The 23,041-nt window shown below is 34.7% G+C and overlaps 1 protein-coding gene across 1 annotated transcript in view; it reads right to left on the reverse strand.

Moving 5' to 3' along the window:
* mgat5 (alpha-1,6-mannosylglycoprotein 6-beta-N-acetylglucosaminyltransferase) overlaps positions 1-23,041 on the reverse strand; it is a 103,893-nt gene that overhangs the window by 54,799 nt on the left and 26,053 nt on the right. The window contains exon 3 of the mRNA XM_016282612.1: positions 12,924-13,091. Coding sequence (XP_016138098.1) covers positions 12,924-13,091 — 168 coding nt within the window. The remainder of the gene's footprint in view (positions 1-12,923; positions 13,092-23,041) is intronic.

Consider the following 23,041-nt stretch of genomic DNA (forward strand, 5'->3'; position numbering starts at 1 on the left):
TACTTTAAGACGATTTGTCCGTGATGGTTTTCTCTTGACCTTTTCCTTCTAAGATGAGAGGCCCTTGCAAGAGAAGAGGCCTGTGCAATGCATTCTGGGATGCACCTCTACTGATACTAGCTTAACCTGATTCCAAGTTTGCAGGATATCCATACTAAACAGTACGTAACATTGGAAATTGTCAGTCGCGAAACAGCATGCCAAAATTACTCCATGGCCTACTATTTCAAATTTTTAAGTGTGCAAAGTTCAAGAAACATGTCAGGAATCTGACGGACTTTAAGCTAATATTACCCACAATCCCTTCAACACTACTAAAGTGGACTAGTTTGTGAAGTTTTAAGCGTGACCTCTTCAAGAAACATGCCAGGAATTGTATGGATTTTTAAAGTGTGTATAGGTTTCTAGACTTTAGGCTATTATTACCCACAATCCCTTCAGCGATATGAAAGTTTGCAATGTTTTTTTGAAGGGAAACTCTTCTGTGGCATCAAAAAAACGTGGCAGGAATCCGATGGATTGTTGAAGTGTGCATAAGTTTGTGTACTTTATGGTAATATTACCCATAATCCATTCAGCACTACCAAAGTGGACTAGTTTTGGATAAATGTATCATCATGTGTTTGATTGCTGATTGGCCGATAATGTCCATATATCACATCAATAGTTACGTGTTTTCTTCTTTCATGAACTTCACTAAACTTCCTTCTTACTGGAACATACAAAAACAAGGATTAGCTGAGAGGAAGAGAGAAAGGGAATGATTGAGTCTGCATGTGGCGCTTTGTAGAGTGGAAAAAACAGCTGTGCTTGACACAGGCTCAACATACACTCTTGTAAACATGCAATCTCATAAACACACACGCACACACACAGATGGTCATTTCTGTCACACACTCCTCCAGGCTAAATAGTGCGAGACCCCACACGACAAACAAGAGTCATCAAGCAGACAACGAGTGTGTCTTTCAACGATAAAACAGGAAGAAATGGAGCGAGAGAGGAAAAGCACTTAGGAGAGCTGTCTCTCTCTCTCTCGGTTGCGCTTCAGTGAGACACATTTTCCTCAGAGCAGCATGTGTTTGTCTCTCTCATGCCAGAAAACACGCACCAAGGGCACTTCTATGGCTAGTATGGAGGAGTGTGAGAGTACAGTGCTCTGTGTGTGTATTTAATCTCCGTTCTAAATGATTTGAGGCCGTTCAGTCACTCTGCGAAGCTGGAAGGGTTTTGCTGAAGCATTCAAATGGATGTGCCTCACACATGTTTACTTCAGAATGTGGACAGACTAGGGACGATTACTGTTAATATAAAAGTACATTTCATGAAAACAGAGAGAGAGAGAGAGAGACAGAAAAAGAGATTATTTTCATTACAATTAAGAAAAATTGCCAAACTGTCATTAATGTAAATGAATTTAAAAAAAACTTCTATTGTATTATTTATTTACAGTGCCCTCCACTAATATTGAAACCCTTGGTAAATATGAGCAAAGGTGGCTGTGAAAATAATATTATTATATTATATCATAATATTATAACCTTTCAATGAAGTTGGCCACAATTATTGACACCCCTAGAAATTTTTAATGAGTAAAATATCTCTGAAGTATTCACATTTAATTTTTTTTAGAACACTAGGGTGACTATGAGCATGAAATTCTCCAGCCATGACCTTCTGTTCCACAGGATTATAAATATGAGGCATTATAGGAGAAAACTCAAGAGCTGTTATCTTGGGAAAAGGACGTTGTAATAATTGGGTGCCAATAATTGTGGCTAATGTGAACTAGAGAAAAACATTTATTTCATAATGAGATTTCCCCCCCACTTTCCATTGTTTAACTTAAATTTTGTGATTTTTTTGCAATGAAAGATCAAAAAGATAAACAATGCAGATTTATTTTAACAGCTGCCTTTGCTCATATTTACCCAAGGGTGCCAATATTAGTGGAGGGCTCTGTATTTATTTAATGACTCATTTTAATTACTATTTATGTATTCATTTATTTAATATACTTTTTATCATTATTCTAAATTGAAACATTTTTCATTAAAATATATTTGTATTTTATTATTTTAAAGATAAATAAATTAAACATCTATAATAATAAAAAAAATACAATTAACATGACAACATGACTACTAACTACTACTACAAGCATGTAAAAAAAAATAAAATTTTAAATATATTAATATTTATAGCATTATAGTCATAACTGGAATTGGGTAGAACTGCAACGCCCAAGAAGTGAGCTCAGTAATGCTGTGCTGTGATCTGGAACGGCCATTTCAAGCAACACATCCCAAAAATACATGAGCTGAAACGGTTCTGGACAGAGAAATGGGCCAAAATAACCCCATGTCACTGCTGTAGGTCTGATATGCAGCTACAGAAAGCGTCTGGCTGAAGGCACTGGCGATTCAGAAGGCTCCACAGAAAGACTTACATTTTTGCCTTTTGATACTTAAATTCACTTTTTACATAGGAATTGCTAAAAAAAATTACAACTAATTTAACGTTTTGGGATCTTAATTAAGTTCCACTGTGTGCCGACCGTCTTTCTCTGAACCAGATCATCGTCCCACAAGAGAACGGTTCAACACAATGAGCCTTTCAGGACCCAGCACTGATAACGATCACATTTCTGACTACACAAGAGCTGAAGAGGCCAACAATGTGACTGACAGACAAGCAGTTACACACTAATGGAGACAATATGGACAAAAAAACGACATGTGCTCTCTCATCAGCAACATACTGCGTCATGACACAGCACAATAGCATCAAGCCCAACAGATGAAACTCAAAACCAGACCGTTCACCTATTACACTCCTTACACTTCAGTTACCACCTGCTGAAAGCGCACATTTCAGACTCGCCCAACTCTCGGCACGTGCACCCGTCCACCGGGAGCCCACACACACACACACGGGCCGACAACAATATACTGCTATAGATTGTCAAAGTGGATCCAAAATGAGGAATCGAAAAACAAAAAACAAACTGTCAGATTGCACTTCTGATAGAAGTGTGTGTTTCTGACATACATTTTTGGAGACAAATTGCTAAAAATTAAACAAAATGGTCCATGAACTGACTACAGTTTTTATTCATTACTAAACATCCTAAACATTATTTCTTTTTCATTTTTTTGCAAGTTAAATTGTAGTTAGTATTACTGGTTTAGCCTGTTCCCTAAAGGGGAAAGCCACATCCGCCCCGGACGTATGAATGCAACTGCAGGGACACTCCACACCCAGCCACGACTCTCTGGAGACCTCCGGCTCTGCAAAACAGGTGATAAACATCCAGCACTGGGAAATTAGGAGCAAATGTGTGAGTTTGTGCTGTGTGTTCATTAACAAGCTTGTGAAGCCAAAGCAAACCGACAGCAAAATCTCATCCAGGAATATTTTTATAAGGTTTCCATATCAAATCAGGCTAATCCTGATAACAGTTTTCAGATGACATGGGAATGCGGGAAAGCAAATGCTACATTTCGAAAATGATCAGTTTTACATTTAGATGGATGATATATCGGTACTATATTGGTTATATTTGAAGTTTTTTTTTATCAATATCGGCCGATACTATGGTTGAGTTGTGTTGCATTTGTAAAATGTAAAATTACTTTTTATTTTGCATTTAGTAAGTAAAAAAAAAAAAATATATATATATATATATTTTAATATTGTTCATATATTGATTATATGAAAATAATTATCAGCCAGAAAAAGTGGGTTAAAAGAGATAAAAAAAGAAAACCAAACTAGAATTTTGGTTGTACATTATCTGAACAAAGTAGCAAAACTTGTACAAAACTTTGAAGTTCCTTGAAGTTAAGCTGTTCGTTTTTACGTAAAAATCGTAAGTTTGATCACTAAAAAAAGTAGTAGGACATTGTTCACAACAAGTCACACAAAACGGGACAAAATCTATTTAACACTTAGTGTCAAAAATCATAGCTATTAGTATCGTCAATTTATCGCTCATAATATAAAAATAATTATTGGCACACAGTTTTACAACAGGTGCAACCCCCAAGTGGGTTAAAAGAGATAAAAAGAAATCCAAACTACATTTTTGGTTACACGTTATCTGAAGGAAGTGACAAAAATCATGCAAGACTCACAACCTCGAAGTTAAGGAGTTTTTACATAAAAAGTTAATTTTTATGTAAAAATGTGTAAGTTTGATTGCTTAGAAAAGTAGTCGGACATTGTTCACAAAAAGCCACACAAATCTCATTTTGCGAGATTTCATTCACGTCTATCAAACAAACAGTGCGGGATGAATTCAATTTAACACTTAGTGTTAACTTTTTTTTTCCAGCTGATGAACTATAAAACCATTGACAACCAATCAGAATCTGACTTTAAAGAATGAGAAGCGACAGATGAAGTAACTGCAGCTTATTTATAATAAACAGAACTTGAGTTGGTGTGGACGCTAATACAGTTAGCATTCTTGATGTGAACAGGCCTTAACTGTAACTTTAACCCTATGACTCTTTTAGCTAGCAAGGATGAATGCTATCTTTGTGCTATTGTTCTTAGCCTGTGAGTGTTTAGCTTATTAATTACACGTTGGCCTTGCGTCCACCAGAGGCATCTACGAGCACAATGAAGCAAGCCATTCTGTTTGTTAACAGTGGGTATCTCTGTCTGTGTCTCTCACTCTCCCTCTCTCTCTCCGAGGATTCTAGGATCTAGTCAAGAGCCAGAAGCGTAGAGCGTGCCAGCAGCGTCATTTCAGCACCGTCCAGAGAGACGGTAACAGACACCACTGGCGCAAACAAACACACACACACACACAGACTCACACGAACCGCACGAACACCTGGCCTCTCTTCGCTGCTGGCACGCGGAGCCGATAACCTCTGAGAAAGAGAGAAAGCCCGGGTGAAATGTGCTATGTTTGGATAGATAACATCGGCGGGCAACGGATCAGTGGTTTTTATCTTGTAGATTCACAGACGCAGACGTGAGATAATGTCAATCCAGGTCTGATGTTATCCTAAGAGTGAAGACAATAGGAATAATTTACAAAAGGACCAAACATTAACCATATGTTATGCGTGTCATTTTTGAGCTAGCATTAGAATCAATAAACAGTTTTTCCAAACCAATCTTCCAAATATTCCCACCACCTTCTGGATATTTAGTCTTGAAACTCAAGACATCGGTTGAGATAGTGTTGCTAGGTCGGTTTTTGCGCAACAGCGTCTATATTTCAGTATTTACGATGAGCTTGCTTGCAGCTGGTTCTGCTTATTAAGCTTTAATGAGTAAAAAAAAACTCCTGCACTTTACCATTAAGGTTTCTTCAATTTGCTTCCGTGACGAAAAATACTCAACGGGCCTCTTAAATGTACCTAGCTGACATGTTGCATACATGGATCTTCATACGCTGAAACGGCTAATATTTTCATTGTTAAAAACTCTTTGTTAAAAACTATGCCGATAAACTTAGAAAAGCACTTCATGGTCAAATATTTGAAAAAACAAAAGTGTAGCTAGCTTGCACTAATTTTTCTGCATTGAAAACAACAATATTTTCTACTGTAGGTTTTTTATGACTTAGATGTTTTAATCGGACAAATTTGTTGATGCAAATGTGAGATGCTAATTCAACTCACATTTGAAAAACAATGACGAAGACAATACAAACAAAGAAAATAGTAGGGTTGTGACAATAAATCGATTCGTGGATCGATTCTGCGATTTTGCGAATACATCACGATTCTCTCTGGAATCGATTCTCTGGAAGCTTAGTTTTTAATAGCAGATGGCGATCTAGGCTAGTTTTTAACCGCACACTTGAATTCTCACGAAAAGAACGCTTGTGCGTTCGGCTGAGTAATGTAAGTGGTTAAATGTACTTGCACCTTGGCTTTTATGATGCGAGATTAATGTAAACACAGTCCACTGTGAACACTCTTGTGATTCGCTTCAACCTTTTCGAACTTTATGAATGATTATTTTAGGTTCAAGTGGTGTGTGTGTGTGTAAGGAACTGGAAGCAAGCAAAGTATGGCTGTTTCTAAAGCATGCAGCGCCATCTGCTGTTAAAAACGAAGCTCAGAATCCATTCCAGAGAGAATCGCGATGTATTCGGAAAATCGCAGAAGCGATCCACGAATCGATTTATCGTCGCATTCCTAGAAAATAGTTAGCTAAATATCCAGAAAAATAACATGGTCCTTTAAATGTAATTAGCTGATCATTTTATATGGAAAATTACGATATTTTGTATCCCTCTTTGTGCTAGCTACAAGCTGCAGTTTTTCGTGACTAATATCAATATGCGTTTACGAAAAATAGCTAGGCTAACTGGCTGCTGGTACTTTAAAGTTGCATGCTTCCTAAACAACCTCAACAAATACACTCAGTTTCTCAGATCTTCTAATAAATATTTTTTGGGCCAATCAGAAGACATATGCAATCGTATATTGGTTGTAAACTGAGAGAAACAACTTTCAAACTGAGACAAAGAGACCTATGGTGATACTGCTGGGAAACAAAACACGTTTGAGGTTAACAGCAGGTGACCTACGAACAAAAAGAAAAGCCCTTCCATTTCTTTGAAATATTTGTTTCTTCTAACATTCTAACAAATGCACCCATTGAGAGGAACTCAGCAAGAATGAGCAGAAGGAGAATGTTCAATTATGTGGCCGCAAGAGTTCACACGTACACTCGCCGGTTTACAGTTCCAACATCAAGACCACAATCAGTCTTTGTGCGGCTCTCTCAGACGGTATTACTTAGTTTTGTCATCATGTTGATGGACTATAAAGAGTCGTTTGATAGCTCTGAGAAGCAGGACTTTTCTTTCTTTTCTTCACTAGCTGCCAGGCCCACTCTGTCATTCGTCAGGGAATAATAGCGCTTTGCAGAGCTTCGGACTGTGTGTAAAGATTCGAGTTGCTGTCATCCTGAACTATGACTTACATCTGAAAATGTTGGTTCGAGTTCTCAAAGACATCTCCAGCAAGTTGACAGTGTTGTGTAGTCGTAAAGGAAAAGTCTGTTAAGCAAACAGAGGCATTTCAACACACTGCAAAACTCGTTGCTATGTAATTAGCATCTTCTAGGTGGTTTTAACGTGTTGTTAAGTGGTTGCCAAAGGTTTTTCAGGTGGTTTTAACATATTGTTAAGTGGCTGTTAGTGTCTTCTGGCTTATTTTAACGTGTTGATTTGCAGCTGCTGGCGTGTTCTTGATGGTTTTAGTGCATTAAGCAGATGCTAAAGGTTTTCTGGGTGATTTTAATGTGTTGTTAGGCGATGGCTGAAGGTGTTCCGGGTGGTTTTAAAGGGGTCATGAACTGCATTTTTGATTATTTTATAATGTTCTTTGAGGTTCACTTATAATGTTAGTGTGATGTTACTTTAATAGGTTGGTATATTAACATTATATCAGTTAATGAAATTACGGTATTTAACTGTAAATTTAAGTTAAAACCGTAAAACCTAAAACGTTGCTACCATATTTTTTACAGTAAAATTCCGGCAACCACAGCTGCCGTTTTTTTACCGTAAATTTTACGGAATTTTTTTTATAGTGCAGCTCTACTCAGTATATAATCAAACGGTCTGGAACAGACAATGCAATAGTGGTAAAAACACGTTTCCTCACACTACTGTGTTGTAGGGGTGGGGGGAAAAAATCGATACAGCATAGTATCGCGATATTTTCCGCGGCAATACTGTATCGATACACGGACGCCAAGCATCGATCTTTTATTATACTATTTGGTAGAATAATAAAATCAATTTCTTTACAATCCACTAAATGGTGGTGTTGAGTTTTTTTTCTGGTAAGGTCAGCTGGGTCACCTTCAGCATGCAGTAAGTTAGTAAAATAAAGAGGGCAGCATCGCGGAAAGTTATCAGGAAAGCTCTGTCCGCATTTAAATTGGATGTATGGACTTCGATTTGTCGAGTTCGGATTTGTAAACAAGAAGGGGATGTAAGTAGGGATGCACCAAAAATATAGGCTACATATAATAATAATAATAATATATATGGCGCATAGCCCGGCAGTGTTCAGCGCGCATGTTTCACTCTCCTCGTCACTGCGCGGTTTGACGCGCCGCTCAATATTCCGATCTATGAATGTGCATTCCGCTCGTGTACCGCTCATGCTCATCGGAAAAGCAAAGTCCACTCAAATAACGCGCTGACAGGAAATTTCTATACAGTATAGGCCTACTTGTTCCGGTTTGCAGTAGCGCTACTGTGCTGTAACATGGTGTAGGCTAGTTCAGCTGTACTGGGCAACGCTGGTCAAATAATGCTACCTTCAGTGACGCTATGCTCTGCTATGCTCTGCTCATATGCTCTTATAATAATAGCTTTTTAGGACTTTACATTATTTGGATAATTAGTCAAAAAAAAAAACTTATATCTGATTCTGTTACATAGAAATTAATAAAAATAATATATTGATATTTAATATTAAGGTAACACTTTTCAATAAGTTTCCATTAGTTAATGTTAGTTAATTTATCAACTATCATGAACGAACAATGAACAATACATTTATTACAGTATTTATTAATCTTTCTTAATGTTAGTTAATGAGAATACAGTTATTCATTGTTAGTTCATGTTAATTCAGAGTGCATTAACTGTTAACAAGCACAACTGTTGATTTTAATAATGCATTAGTAAATGTTGAAATTAACATTAACTAAGATTAATAAATGCTGAAGAACTATTGTTCATTCTTAAATCATTAACTAAAGTAGTTAACTAATGAATCTTATTGTAAAGTGTTACCAATATTAATATAAATTCTGTCCAGTTTTATTGTGTTACTTTTAGTAAAAGTGTAGTTATTTATTGGCTTGTGTTTTTTTTTAATTCAGTATCATTAAAATTGAGTTAAATTTAAAAAGTCTTACAAAATTACTTTGTTTTCGGCCAAGTGCATCCAGAATGTTCGGTTTCCGTTTCGGCCCAGAAATTTCATTTCGGTGCATCCCTAGATGTAAGAATAAATGTTTTATTTCATTTAATTTAAATTTAGCAGTAATTTACTTTCAAATGCCCCAGTTGCTGAAAGGTCTTTGAACTTTAAAAATTTAACTTTTTAGTACAATTTCAAGTTGCACTGTTCAAAATACCTGTAGTAGCACAGCAGTGCATACCTGTTTACATTTAATTAAGGTGGACTAGATTAGACTGTAATACAAATAGTTGAGTTTGCCATTTATGACAGGTTTTCATGAAAGTGTTGGTCAGTTTGTCTGCTTCACAATCCCCTTTTTCACTGCAATAATAAAACTGAAGTGAGATAAACAAACTGAGAAATATTTATTTTTAGTTAAAACAGATGTCGTCAAAGTTTTCCTTTGGGGACATAATTTGAAGTTGGAAAAAGGTAATAAATTGCAATATATCGCAATATATTTAAAATCGCAATAATATTGTATTGTGACACAATTACCGTGATAATATCGTATTGTGAGGCCTCTGGTGATTCCCACCCCTACGGTGTTGCAAGATTAATATATAGAGCCACTCTAGTCAGACTCAGCACTGCATCATCTTTTACTTTCAGTCTCACTGAAAAGCCTGCATCAAACTGTCTTGTTTAAAAATGAATCCGTAAAATTTGCTCATTTCCCCCAGTGTTTACACAGGACGTGAGCGGTGCAACGTGACTATAGAAAACAGAACCCATTATAATCTGCGATTCTGTCTACACTGGATTCGGCACAGATTGACACAACAAACCCCCGATAGTAAACCGATGGCCCACTCAAAAAAGAGCTAAATTATTTACGCTCTGCACAATCTTCGCAAATCTAGTTAGCATTGACAGGACGGTGAGTGTTACATAATCAAATGCCATAACACACCATATCCATCACATACTGTAGTTTTAACCTAACTTTGCAACTTAATGTATCTTATAAAGTAATTTGGCTCAGTTTGCGTTATAAACAAAGGGCCGTCACCAGAACTGTCATCACAGCGGGTCTGTCAAAAAAGCAGTTGGAGGGAGATAGGGTTAGCGGTATCCAGCCGCTGTCAAGCCCCAAATGACTCAACAGGGGTTTGGCCTATATTAAGCACAGTGAGTCAGAGACGATGATCACATCCGGACACACATCAAGTCAAGCCACAGAGAAATCACATACATACAACCTTCACAGCAAAGCAGTGTGGACGAACCATGTTACAGTGATGGCATCAGATGGTAATACCATGGTATTTTAATATAAGCATGGAACTGAATGATTACCATATGTTTTATGATATTATAGATATACATAGAAACATAATAATTCATTTCCAGTACAGTACATTTCCAAAAAATTATGGTTGTACAAGAATACATTGCATTACTGTGGTAAATATCTAATGCTATTTATGGTATTATAACTGCACATGGTATTACTGCGATAAATGTCCAAAACAGTGTTATTATAATTGTACATGTACAAAAAAAATATGGTATTGCTGTGGTAAACAGCCAAAAAAGGGTTTGTATAACTGTACATGTACAACAAAACATGGTATTACTGTGGTAAATGTCTAAAAACACAGTACCATTGCATATATCCAAAATCCATGGTGTTACTCTGGTAACATTTCCAAAAACATTGTATAACATGGTTTAGGGTCCCACTTTATATTAAGTGGCCCTAATACCTGTGTACTTGCATCGTAACTAGATGTGTACGTAGTATGTAACCATAGTGTAAGTACACATTGGTAATAGTATCTAGAGCTGTAATATTTATGTAACTACACACATGTAACAACCCTCTGAATGGTTTGTGTAAGTACAAATGTGTAACAGGACATATATAACTACATTTTGTAACAACAATATGTATAAGAGTAATTGGAACAATTTGATCCAGGGGGGGTGGAGATGGGTAGGTTTAGGGATATGTAAAGTGGGAGGAGTTGGATCTCAATTTGGTGGAGTTGGTGCACCACTGTAATACCAGTGTACTTACATGGTAACTCCTCAGGAACTGTCCACTTAATATAAAGTGTAACATTCTGGACACCAACCACAATTTATATGTAAAGCCTAACTTACTGGCCGCTGCTGTGTAACATCAGAGTAATTACATGGTAAATCCATAAGAATTGTTTACTTAATATAAAATGTAACACTTTCTTTACCAAAAAGTGCTGTTAGTCCTGTTACACATTTGTATTTACACATACCATTCAGTGGGTTGTTACATAGTTACACAAACATTACAGCTGTAGATACTATGTACCAATGTGTACTTACACTGTGGTTACTATGTACAAATCTAGTTACTATGTAAGTACACAGGTATTAGGGCCACTTAACATAAAGTGGGATCAAAAAGACAATGTACAAAAGAATAGCATTACCACTGTATCTATCCAAAAACCACGATATTACTGTAGTAAATGTCCAAAACCACTGGATTATAATTGTACATTGTGCCGAAAATTATAGTATTACTGTGGTAAATGTCCTAAAAACATGGTATTATTTGGCTACACCAGTAACCACAGTTTACTACGGTATTTATAGTGTGGAATTATACAATATAGTGAAATTTAAACTACCACAATGACCAATCTGTCAAAATAGTTTAACTACAGTAACACCATGGATAATTTTGTTCAAAAACATGGTATTTCCACCCAAAATGATACTGATAACCATAAAAATGACTGTGATGTTACCATGTAACAGTGACAGAATTTGATGGTAATATCATGGTACTTTGATACTTTGATATACTGAATGATAGAGAACACTATAGTTTTACCATGGCAGATGTCCAACCATCATATTAAATTAAAATTCAGTCATCCGAACTGCCAACAAGATGGCATTGTGCCTACAACACACGCACACGCATAGAGTTTAGCATCAAACTTCAATGCTGCCAAGTCAAACTTTGCTTTAGTGGCAAATTCAAGCTACATGAACTCTCGGATTCATCGCTACAACCTGAAACAACACTATATTAGCAGATGAATAAATACAACGTAATAAAAAAATCAACCAGTGTAACTGTCAACCAAAAAAAAGAAGTGTGAATCCGTATTTAGAAACACACGGAAAAACAAATGGAAAACAAATAACGATTGCTAACGGTTGACTGTTACATTGCAGTACATAATTTCACTTACCACATAAACAGAGTAAGGGGAGATGACTGAAGACCATGGCGAATGATTTGCAGATCCTGAGCACCACTGGCAAACATCAATCTTGTCAAAAGTGTGGTAAGTACTGCCGCTCCATTGTATAAATAGAGTGCGTGCGATCACAAATCTCGAAAGTAAAAGTGAAACTAAAAAGCGATCGCACATTTAAAAGCAGTTTCAATGCCAGGCATAATCGCGGCTCCCTGATGCCCGCAATTTATATACAGTATAATTGCCCAATAATATAACTGCGAGAGAAAATACTGAAATATATATTTTCCTCCCATAAGGTATTTATTCCCTTTAGGGGTTCCGTATTACATGTCATTTTCTTTCCGAACACGGTATTGGAATGCGGCGGATTGTGCAGGGAGGGGGGGGGGCTGTTGGGGGATGGGGATCGCGATGCCGGCTAAACATCGTGATGTATATCAGCCATCGGCGATGGACGTCTATCGGCCCAACCCTATTATCAAGCCCTTTTTTCGAACAAATACTATTTGTTTTCTCCCACGGTCCTTAATCTTGGAGATGAAAGAAAATCAATGGGATCCAATAAAGAATAGAGGAACTGAGAAAGAAAACCATGTGTGTGTGTGTGTGTGATGCATGTGATGTGTAAAGAGTGCTGTGTTTACTCTGAGGTCTGCAGAGGGTCGTGGACTTTGGAAATGGGTGACGGTCAAGGAGAAACAGAATGGCTCATTAGGAAGATTATCAGAAAATACTTAAATACGAGAAAGAACATCTGTACCTGCCACATTGACTTTTTCTGGGTTGACCGGGTTCGGTCCAGGGGTCCCGGTTCCATTGGTCAGGTTGGTACTGGTCCCGTTGTACATGATATTGTCCACTTTAGACTCTAGCTTTGATAATCTCTGCATTATATTATCCAGAAGAACAGCTAGAGTCTTCTTTAGATCTGCACAACAGAATATGATATACATATGATTAGCTAGAAGATTACAATATTACAGAGAAATGTATATATTTACATAATTAGTTTTTAGTATTTATATTAAATAAATACAATTATTAAAAACAATAATTGCACCTTTTACATTTTTTTATATAATTTAGACTACACAAAATAAATTGTATAGTTTATATTACAGTAAAGTAAAAAATTATATATATGCATTATATAAATGTCTTTATTTTATACACGTTATATATACAATATAAAACATATACAATTATATATATATATATATATATATATATATATATATATTCAAAATGTTTTGAATCTAATTGAAAGTTCACACAAACATAAAATAATATTATAGTAAATATATAAATGTCTATTTTCAAAATGTCATTTCATGCAAGAATATTTCCCACACACAAAAATACACAACATGAACGTAATTATAAGTAAATAAGAACCAATATCAATCTCAATATTTATTAATACACTTTTAAGGTGTATTACGCACTTATCCGTCTTTTCTTTTGTACGAACAGAACAGAACAGAACAGAATAGAATAGAATAGAATAAATCATTATGATGAAGTAAATAGCCATGGCGTCCATTTAGATGTCCAATCCACACACACTCAACCAAATGAGGCCAACAAACCTCTAGTACTTCAAACAGGCTTTAATGTGACTCCATCTGAAAGACAAGCTTCCTGCAGAACAGACGAATAAAGAACCATCCATATGCTCAATAACTCAACCAAACGTTTCATCCTGATAACACACTATAAAAGATGAGAAAGAGAAGACAAGTGGGGTTTAGAATGATTCTAATGAAATTATGAATCAGAATTTCGAAATTCAGTTAGTAGAGATCGATTCTTGAATTAGTGATTCATAGTTTTAAACAATCTAAATAAACAAACCAACCACATATAGTAAACCATAACAATAGAGAAGGACAAATAAGCATCATTCTTTAACTGTGGTCAGCCAGAAATGAGCCATGATTACTATCATTAACTAGATTCCTTTCACATACAATTCATGTCGACTACTTGAACCAAGAACAAACACGTTGTTAAACTAATTTCCAGTTACATACTTTAAGACATGTTTCTCACTCGCATCTCAAAAAAGGATGAAGAACAGAATAGAAATGTACTTCTCATGATGCATGACTAGTGAAGACTGGCCCAATTTTCCCATCCAATCAAATCCCAAACGATCCCATCCCATTATTTCTTGCTAAATATTCTTTTTCATGCAGAAATGTGTCACATTATGGAAGTTAAACTTGAATGTCTCAAACTCATTCTATCGCTTTTCTTTCTGGCTCAAAAAATAGTCCAAATCCAGTCAGATTTTCTCTGAAAGATGGAGACAAGAGAGCATAATCCATATTTCTATGTCAGCGAGTGCCGTAGCACAATAATGAGGACGTCATGATCACTAAATCCCTCAGAGAGCAGTAAAGCCTTTGGGATGGGTCGCATTCATGTGATATTAACGTTTTTTTAAAGTACATACATTTTTTAAATCTAGGCCTATTTGTCAGTCCCACAAGCTGCAAGACAACTGTGTAAAACAAGTTTTTCAATCATTTTCTCATTGTTTGAAGAATAACAGTCCAAAATACAATAACTGATAAAGCTGATAATCGGTTTGACCGGTTTAATTTTATTACCGATATTCAGTTCTATTAAAAAGCAACTCAACAACAATATTCACACTCACAGGTGAAGTAACTTAATTCATAAATTGTTTTGAGATATATATATATATATATATATATATATATATATATATATATATATATATATATATATATATAAACGCCTTAGAGAGCCACTTCTGGGACGGTTCAGAAACGTGCTGGTATAATCCCAACACAAGCACTGACTAGAGCGACCGCGATCAGCTCCGGTTCCTGTGTCTGAGCTGTGACGCCCCGCAGATTTGTGCAGAGCGGAGCGCGAGTGAACTCGATCATTCCTTCCTCTGTACTACTAGTTTTAACGCGAATAAACATGACTGAACATCTCATGCCTCATGTAATTGCTCAATCAGTGTTTCAACCGCGGAAAGACATCAACAATACAGCGTGGAAATAAAACACAGCTCGTTAGTTCACAAGAGAAATTAAGTCTAGAGAGGAGCATTTAGCGAAATATTACACCATATACTCATTATATTTGACTAAACCTGTTAGTCTTAATTACTTAATATACAGTATGTTTAAATTAATCTGTTATGAAACATGCTATGACAGCCATTGTGTAATTGAATACATTTTAACAAATAACTTAGAAATTGTATTATTTATAAGTTAATTTAAAAACTGCATTATGTGCAATTTACATGTTTGCATACAATTTTTTTATTTTTTTAAGTTGAATGTTGATCATCTATTTAAAAATAAATAGCAATTAAATTTAAGTTTGGGTTAAGTTGTTATTCCTAATTGTAACCTTATAATGTAAAAGGTCTCCCTATAGTTTTAAGCATAAGCTGATAAGATTTTTATCACTAAGAAAATTTTAACTATAACTGACAGTATTTAAAGAAAGAGCAACTTGTTCAGTAAACCATAAAAAAATGTTTTTCAAAAGTTTAGTTTTCCCCCCTGCTGTACCGAAATCATACCGAACCGTGCCATTAAAACCGAGGTACGTACCGAACTGTCATATTTGTGTACCGTTACACCCCTAATATATATATATTATATTATATACACACATACACATACACATATATATATATATATATATACACATATACATATACATATACATATACATATACATATACATATACATATACATATACATATACATATACATATACATATATATAAAGCCATTCATTCTAAGTTAAAATAGCACTAATTATTTTAAAGCTGTTTGACTAATTTTTATGCTATTTAAATCCCTCACGCTGCAAGTCAGCTAGGTAACAAATTTTGTGGGAATAACAAAATCTTACGGACAATAATGGGATCATGACATGGAAAACAAGCATTGTCTCACTGCTTTGAAGGAAGACAGCTCAACATACAATAACCGATAAAACCGATAATCAGTTTGACCAATATTCCCTTTACTATTATTCACTTCTTTAAAAAGCACCTAACAACAATATTCGCAGGTAAAGTAACTTAATTTAGAAACTGTTTGGATAATGCATTTTTTTATTAAAAGCCATTTGTTACAAATAAAAAATAGCTTAAAAATTATAAATGCCCTTAAAATGCAAATACAAAAATTTAATTCCACAAACAACAACAACAGTAATAAAAGTAATAATTATTATTAATAAAATATTCAATATGAATGTTTTCATCTTTTTAATCTAATGTTCATGAATTTAGTATTGTATCAAAAAGCAGAAAGAATGCATTATTTTAAATATCGGTTCTGCATATCAGTTATCGGTACCCTTAAAAATAATTTAGAACAATTTTTTTTAATAATTAAAAAAAACATACTTTAGCATTGAATGTGAAGAATACAACAACAAAAATAAAAATATTGGCTATAGGTACATTTAGATAAAGTCTGAACAAAAATTAAAAACAAAAATGCACTTTAACATGACAAATACAACAAACAAATTAATATATATTTTTTAAAAATATTACAAAAGCACAGAAAATTAATACACAGAATCTAAACACTCCAGATCATTTTCAGTATTTCAAAGCATATACCACCCTAAATCAACATCTCAACAACCTAAAACCACCTTTGAGAACCATCATTGTGCTTATAAAGGTTAAGATGGCACCAAACAATGTTGATACCGCTTCTAATATAATGGTAAGACGACCTTTAAATGAGTCTGACTACAAAGCCACAGGGCTGGATTCGCATTTAATAATTTAAAAAAACATACTTTAGCATTGAATGTGAAGAATACAACAACAAAAATAAAAATATTGGCTATAGGTACATTTAGATAAAGTCTGAACAAAAATTAAAAACAAAAATGCACTTTAACATGACAAATAATACAACAAACAAATTAATATATATTTTTAAAAAATATTACAAAAGCACAGAAAATTAATACACAGAATCTAAACACTCCAGATCATTTTCAGTATTTCAAAGCATATACCACCCTAAATCAACATCTCAACAACCTAAAACCACCTTTGAGAACCATCATTGTGCTTATAAAGGTTAAGATGGCACCAAACAATGTTGATACCGCTTCTAATATAATGGTAAGACGACCTTTAAATGAGTCTGACTACAAAGCCACAGGGCTGGATTCGCATTTTTACCATTCATTTGACCGCGGTGAGTCATATCTGACCTTACACCCTCTGTCAGTCTCTTTTTCTAGCTCACTTTCACTCCCACTGGATAATGCAAACTGATCTTTCGCTTTGGCCTGGTTTAATCATTTCTGGGTGTCTGTAACTTTCTCCTCACCTGTCTGTCTGTCTGTCTGTCTGTCTGACTTATTAACTGCAAACAGGATGCATTAATGAGATGCATTTCCTGGAGCTTCAGCGAGACGCGATCTAGACAGGAGACAACATACTGACCACGATTAGATTAGAGCAAAATATAGATCCACATTATAAACAAAAACCACGCTTATGGTTTACAGGAAAAGCAGAAGCTGATCAGAATATAACAATTGGACACAAAGAAAGGTACAGATGCAAAATATTACATATTACTTGTTTCAAGAGAAACCAGATTCCATTACAGATGGCACACTAGTGTTGGGCAATACGCTCAATTTTCATATCGTCCTATCGTCAGCCTGTGAGATCGCCAATACATGATATTATCGTGCTAATTTATTTAATTATTCATTTACTTAGTTTCATTGCCGGAAAGTGAACAAACTCCAGCGTAAGGCTAAAAACAGCCTTTTTAATGTGACTGAATTTGTATTTAACATGATAACAATTCAATAGAAATATTGTAATTTACTAATTATAATGCTTATATTTCCTCAGTTATTCAAAAATCGGCTACAGAGAATGAGCAAACAACATTTACATTACCAAAGAATATCATCACAAGCTCAGTCTAGCGCGAGTTTATGCACTTTAAAATACACTCCCGTTAAAATCAGTGAAGCTATCTATGAATAAATCTCTTATACTTACATCGCGCTCTGAACAACGAAACTCCGCTGTTTCAGCGATGACTCATCTGAACGCCTCTGATTGGCCATTGCATTCTTAAGCATAACAATCGCGTGTGATTGGTTATAATGTGCAACACTGTTAAAACACGGAAAAAGAAATATAATGGAACAAATAAGCCCTAATATTAATTAGATTCGTATTAATTCAATTCATCTTGCTATCGTCAGTGGCATCAGCCACAGGCGATATATCTGACTATCGTCGATACACGATACTATAGTCTATCGGCACAACCCTATGGCACACTGATTGAATTTAACAGGTCAAACAGTAACCGATCACGTTGAGACAGCAACCCGTTCATACAATGAACTGAGACTCATAGTGCGAATGCAGCCAAACCGCTATGAATTATAAACCTAAGACTTAAAGGCAAATTCCTTACATATATGGACTTAAACATGCGGAAACCAGATTTTTTTTCTTTTTCTTTTTATCACCTGTTTTATCCACCAAGTGAAACTGCAATTACGATTCATAAAATATTATTGTGTCTAAATACATTAAATAAGACTAAAAACTAATTTTTAGAAGTAAACCGAATTTAGATATTCATTCTGAGCTTTGCTAAAGATTGTTTAACAGTGTTATTAAATTATTATTATTTTAAAGACTAGCTTAATATAATAAAGTATATTTTAAGATATATTTTAAGATAAGATATTTGACAATATATAAATAAAATAAATAATACAAATGCAATATAATTTTAAATATTTTATATTTATTGTATTGTTTGCATTAAAATATTTAGTTTAATGAATAAGTTTATACTTTTTTGCAAAAACAAATGTGGAAATCAAACAAAATTATGATCTCGTAAAAAATTATTTTAATGATATGGCTGAAAATTTGTAAACTCTATATATTAAAAATAATTAAAAACTTTGGAAAGCACAACATTATAATTTACAATATTGAAAAGTCTATATTTTGAGATTTGCTAAAGATTGTTTAACAGTGTTATGAAATGACTAACTTTATACAAAAAAAATACAATATACAATAATATAAATATAGTATAATTTTTTTTATTTTTTAGTTATTGTATTATTTGCATTAATATATTTTTGTTCAATGGATAGGCCCAGCCTGTGAGATCGCCAATACATGATATTATCGTGCTAATTTATTTAATTATTCATTTACTTAGTTTCATTGCCGGAAAGTGAACAAACTCCAGCGTAAGGCTAAAAACAGCCTTTTTAATGTGACTGAATTTGTATTTAACATGATAACAATTCAATAGAAATATTGTAATTTACTAATTATAATGCTTATATTTCCTCAGTTATTCAAAAATCGGCTACAGAGAATGAGCAAACAACATTTACATTACCAAAGAATATCATCACAAGCTCAGTCTAGCGCGAGTTTATGCACTTTAAAATACACTCCCGTTAAAATCAGTGAAGCTATCTATGAATAAATCTCTTATACTTACATCGCGCTCTGAACAACGAAACTCCGCTGTTTCAGCGATGACTCATCTGAACGCCTCTGATTGGCCATTGCATTCTTAAGCATAACAATCGCGTGTGATTGGTTATAATGTGCAACACTGTTAAAACACGGAAAAAGAAATATAATGGAACAAATAAGCCCTAATATTAATTAGATTCGTATTAATTCAATTCATCTTGCTATCGTCAGTGGCATCAGCCACAGGCGATATATCTGACTATCGTCGATACACGATACTATAGTCTATCGGCACAACCCTATGGCACACTGATTGAATTTAACAGGTCAAACAGTAACCGATCACGTTGAGACAGCAACCCGTTCATACAATGAACTGAGACTCATAGTGCGAATGCAGCCAAACCGCTATGAATTATAAACCTAAGACTTAAAGGCAAATTCCTTACATATATGGACTTAAACATGCGGAAACCAGATTTTTTTTCTTTTTCTTTTTATCACCTGTTTTATCCACCAAGTGAAACTGCAATTACGATTCATAAAATATTATTGTGTCTAAATACATTAAATAAGACTAAAAACTAATTTTTAGAAGTAAACCGAATTTAGATATTCATTCTGAGCTTTGCTAAAGATTGTTTAACAGTGTTATTAAATTATTATTATTTTAAAGACTAGCTTAATATAATAAAGTATATTTTAAGATATATTTTAAGATAAGATATTTGACAATATATAAATAAAATAAATAATACAAATGCAATATAATTTTAAATATTTTATATTTATTGTATTGTTTGCATTAAAATATTTAGTTTAATGAATAAGTTTATACTTTTTTGCAAAAACAAATGTGGAAATCAAACAAAATTATGATCTCGTAAAAAATTATTTTAATGATATGGCTGAAAATTTGTAAACTCTATATATTAAAAATAATTAAAAACTTTGGAAAGCACAACATTATAATTTACAATATTGAAAAGTCTATATTTTGAGATTTGCTAAAGATTGTTTAACAGTGTTATGAAATGACTAACTTTATACAAAAAAAATACAATATACAATAATATAAATATAGTATAATTTTTTTTATTTTTTAGTTATTGTATTATTTGCATTAATATATTTTTGTTCAATGGATAGGCCTACGTTATTTTATTATTATTTTATATATGTTTTGCAAAAACAAATGTTGAGAACAAACAATAATTGTTGGACCACAAGACTGTTTAACAGTGTTATTAAATTATTACTTTTTTTAAACTTAACTTAATATTAATATAATATAGGAATTTTGAGATCATACAATAAACTTTGCACCCTCTGCAACACCACCCCAATCTCCCTGTCGAAACCCCTGCCTTGAGGAAACAAAGTACTTCCTCATAGCGGTTGAGTTTCCTCTAAAAGCATAGGCCTTTAATTAGCATTAACATTTCACCTGCATGCTATTGGGCTCAATTCTCCTAAAAACCCAAAAGTCACAGGTGCTTAATTGCACCACACGCCTCTGGAATCTTCTTGAACTTGATAAACACATCAACAAATTGCAACTTCACCCATAAAAGAAGCAGTTTAGCGGTGGAAACGATGGGCGTATTGTTTGCAAAAGGCTGCATGGTGTGTGTCTTATGATCGATAGTCATCCGTGGGCCGTAATGAGGCCTCTTGCCCAACGGAGCAGCTCTATTAGTGGCATGAATAAGTTATCGACGGCTGTGCTGAAAGAAAGGCTAAAACAGACACCATCGTGGCTTTCTTCTGTTTAAGAACGATGACGATGTCTCTCTAAACATTGCCTGTTATGGTTGCAGCTGATCACAAATGCGATTTCTGCATGGCATTGCTTCTCAGCTGCAGCCTCAGGCCATCATGAGAGCTAAATATAGGTTAAAACAGGCAGTGGAAGAACACAGTGCCAGGAAAGACAAAGCCAGAGGAGGTGAGATAAAAGGGGTAGTGCTGCAGCAGTGCAGCAGCCATGTCGATTTATGCAGCTGATATGAAAACGGACTTCAAACTAACTGCTGGATGCAAATTGCACAACTGCAGTGTTCATCTCCCACAGTTTTTTGAATTCCTGCAGCTTTTCTTCACAGTACGGCTCTCTATTCCTCACACCATCCTCAAATGTATTCAAAGGTTGCAGGTTGTTTATGGAGCTGCATTTGAGCAGAAAACATTCAGAACTTCTACTGCAAGCAGTGGACGAAAAGTGAACTAGAAAATGTGTTCCGTTTCGGCTGCGACTGACGATGTAGAGCGACGTACGATGTCAAGTACAAAACCATGGGATCAAAATTGACACCAAAACATCAAGAATTTATGATTTTTAATCATTCTGAAATGTTGCGATTGCAGCAATCAATGCAGATCAACATTATATGCAAATGATGTCAACTATGAAATGTGGTTGAAATTTACATTGAAACATTAAGAATGGAAAAGATTTGAGAGGAAAACGAAAGCAATAAGAAATCAAGAGTCATAAATCTAGTCGTATGATGATGTCTGCAACGAAACGATGTAGTCAACATTTACATTGAAACATCAAGAATGGATCATTTTCGGTTGTTTTGCGAATACCGCAATATTGCGATGTTCTCTTGCAGGAATTGATGCGGATTCAACATTATTTGCAAGTTTGTTTAATTTCATCTTAAAGTGCCCTTATTATGGATTTTTGAAAATTACCTTTCATGCAGTGTGTAACAGCTCTAAGTGAATGAAAACATCCTGCAAAGTTTTAAATCTGAAAGTGCACCGTGTATAAAGTTATTGTCTCTCAAAAGTCTACTGAATCATTGAAACGAGTAGTTTTTAAAATGAATCCCAAGCCGTTTCATGTTGACATCAACATGAAACATTAGCATATTGCCCGCCCACTTGTTGGTCTTTTCCTGTTGGTCTGAATGAAAATGCAGATTCATTCTTTGCCACTAGGTGCCGCTTTTGGAGCAGTAAAAATAACGGTTTCCCCGATAACGCTGTACACAAAAGCAGCACTGCGCTCACAAACACTGCTTTATCAGGCATTACAGGCATGATGAAATGAAAATGAGACCAATCTGACCAATCACCGCAGATTAGCGTCACGCAAAGGAGGGGTTTGGAAAAATAAATCATTGAGCGAATCGTTTGGGAGTCGTTGAGCAAGTAAGGTAAAAATAAATGCATATTATAAGACAATGAAAGTGTTTTTGACCTTGCATGCATGTTAACCTGTTGTTGGGGACTCCCAAAACCAAAATATGAACCTTTCTTTACCCATAATAGGGGCACTTTAAAATGTCAATATGGAAGGCAAATGAAAACAATATCAAGGAATCAAGAGCCATAAATCCAATCG

The sequence above is a fragment of the Sinocyclocheilus grahami genome, unplaced genomic scaffold (genome assembly GCF_001515645.1).
Source record: "Sinocyclocheilus grahami isolate Dianchi unplaced genomic scaffold, SAMN03320097.WGS_v1.1 scaffold163.1, whole genome shotgun sequence".
Classification (NCBI taxonomy): Eukaryota; Metazoa; Chordata; class Actinopteri; order Cypriniformes; family Cyprinidae; genus Sinocyclocheilus; species Sinocyclocheilus grahami.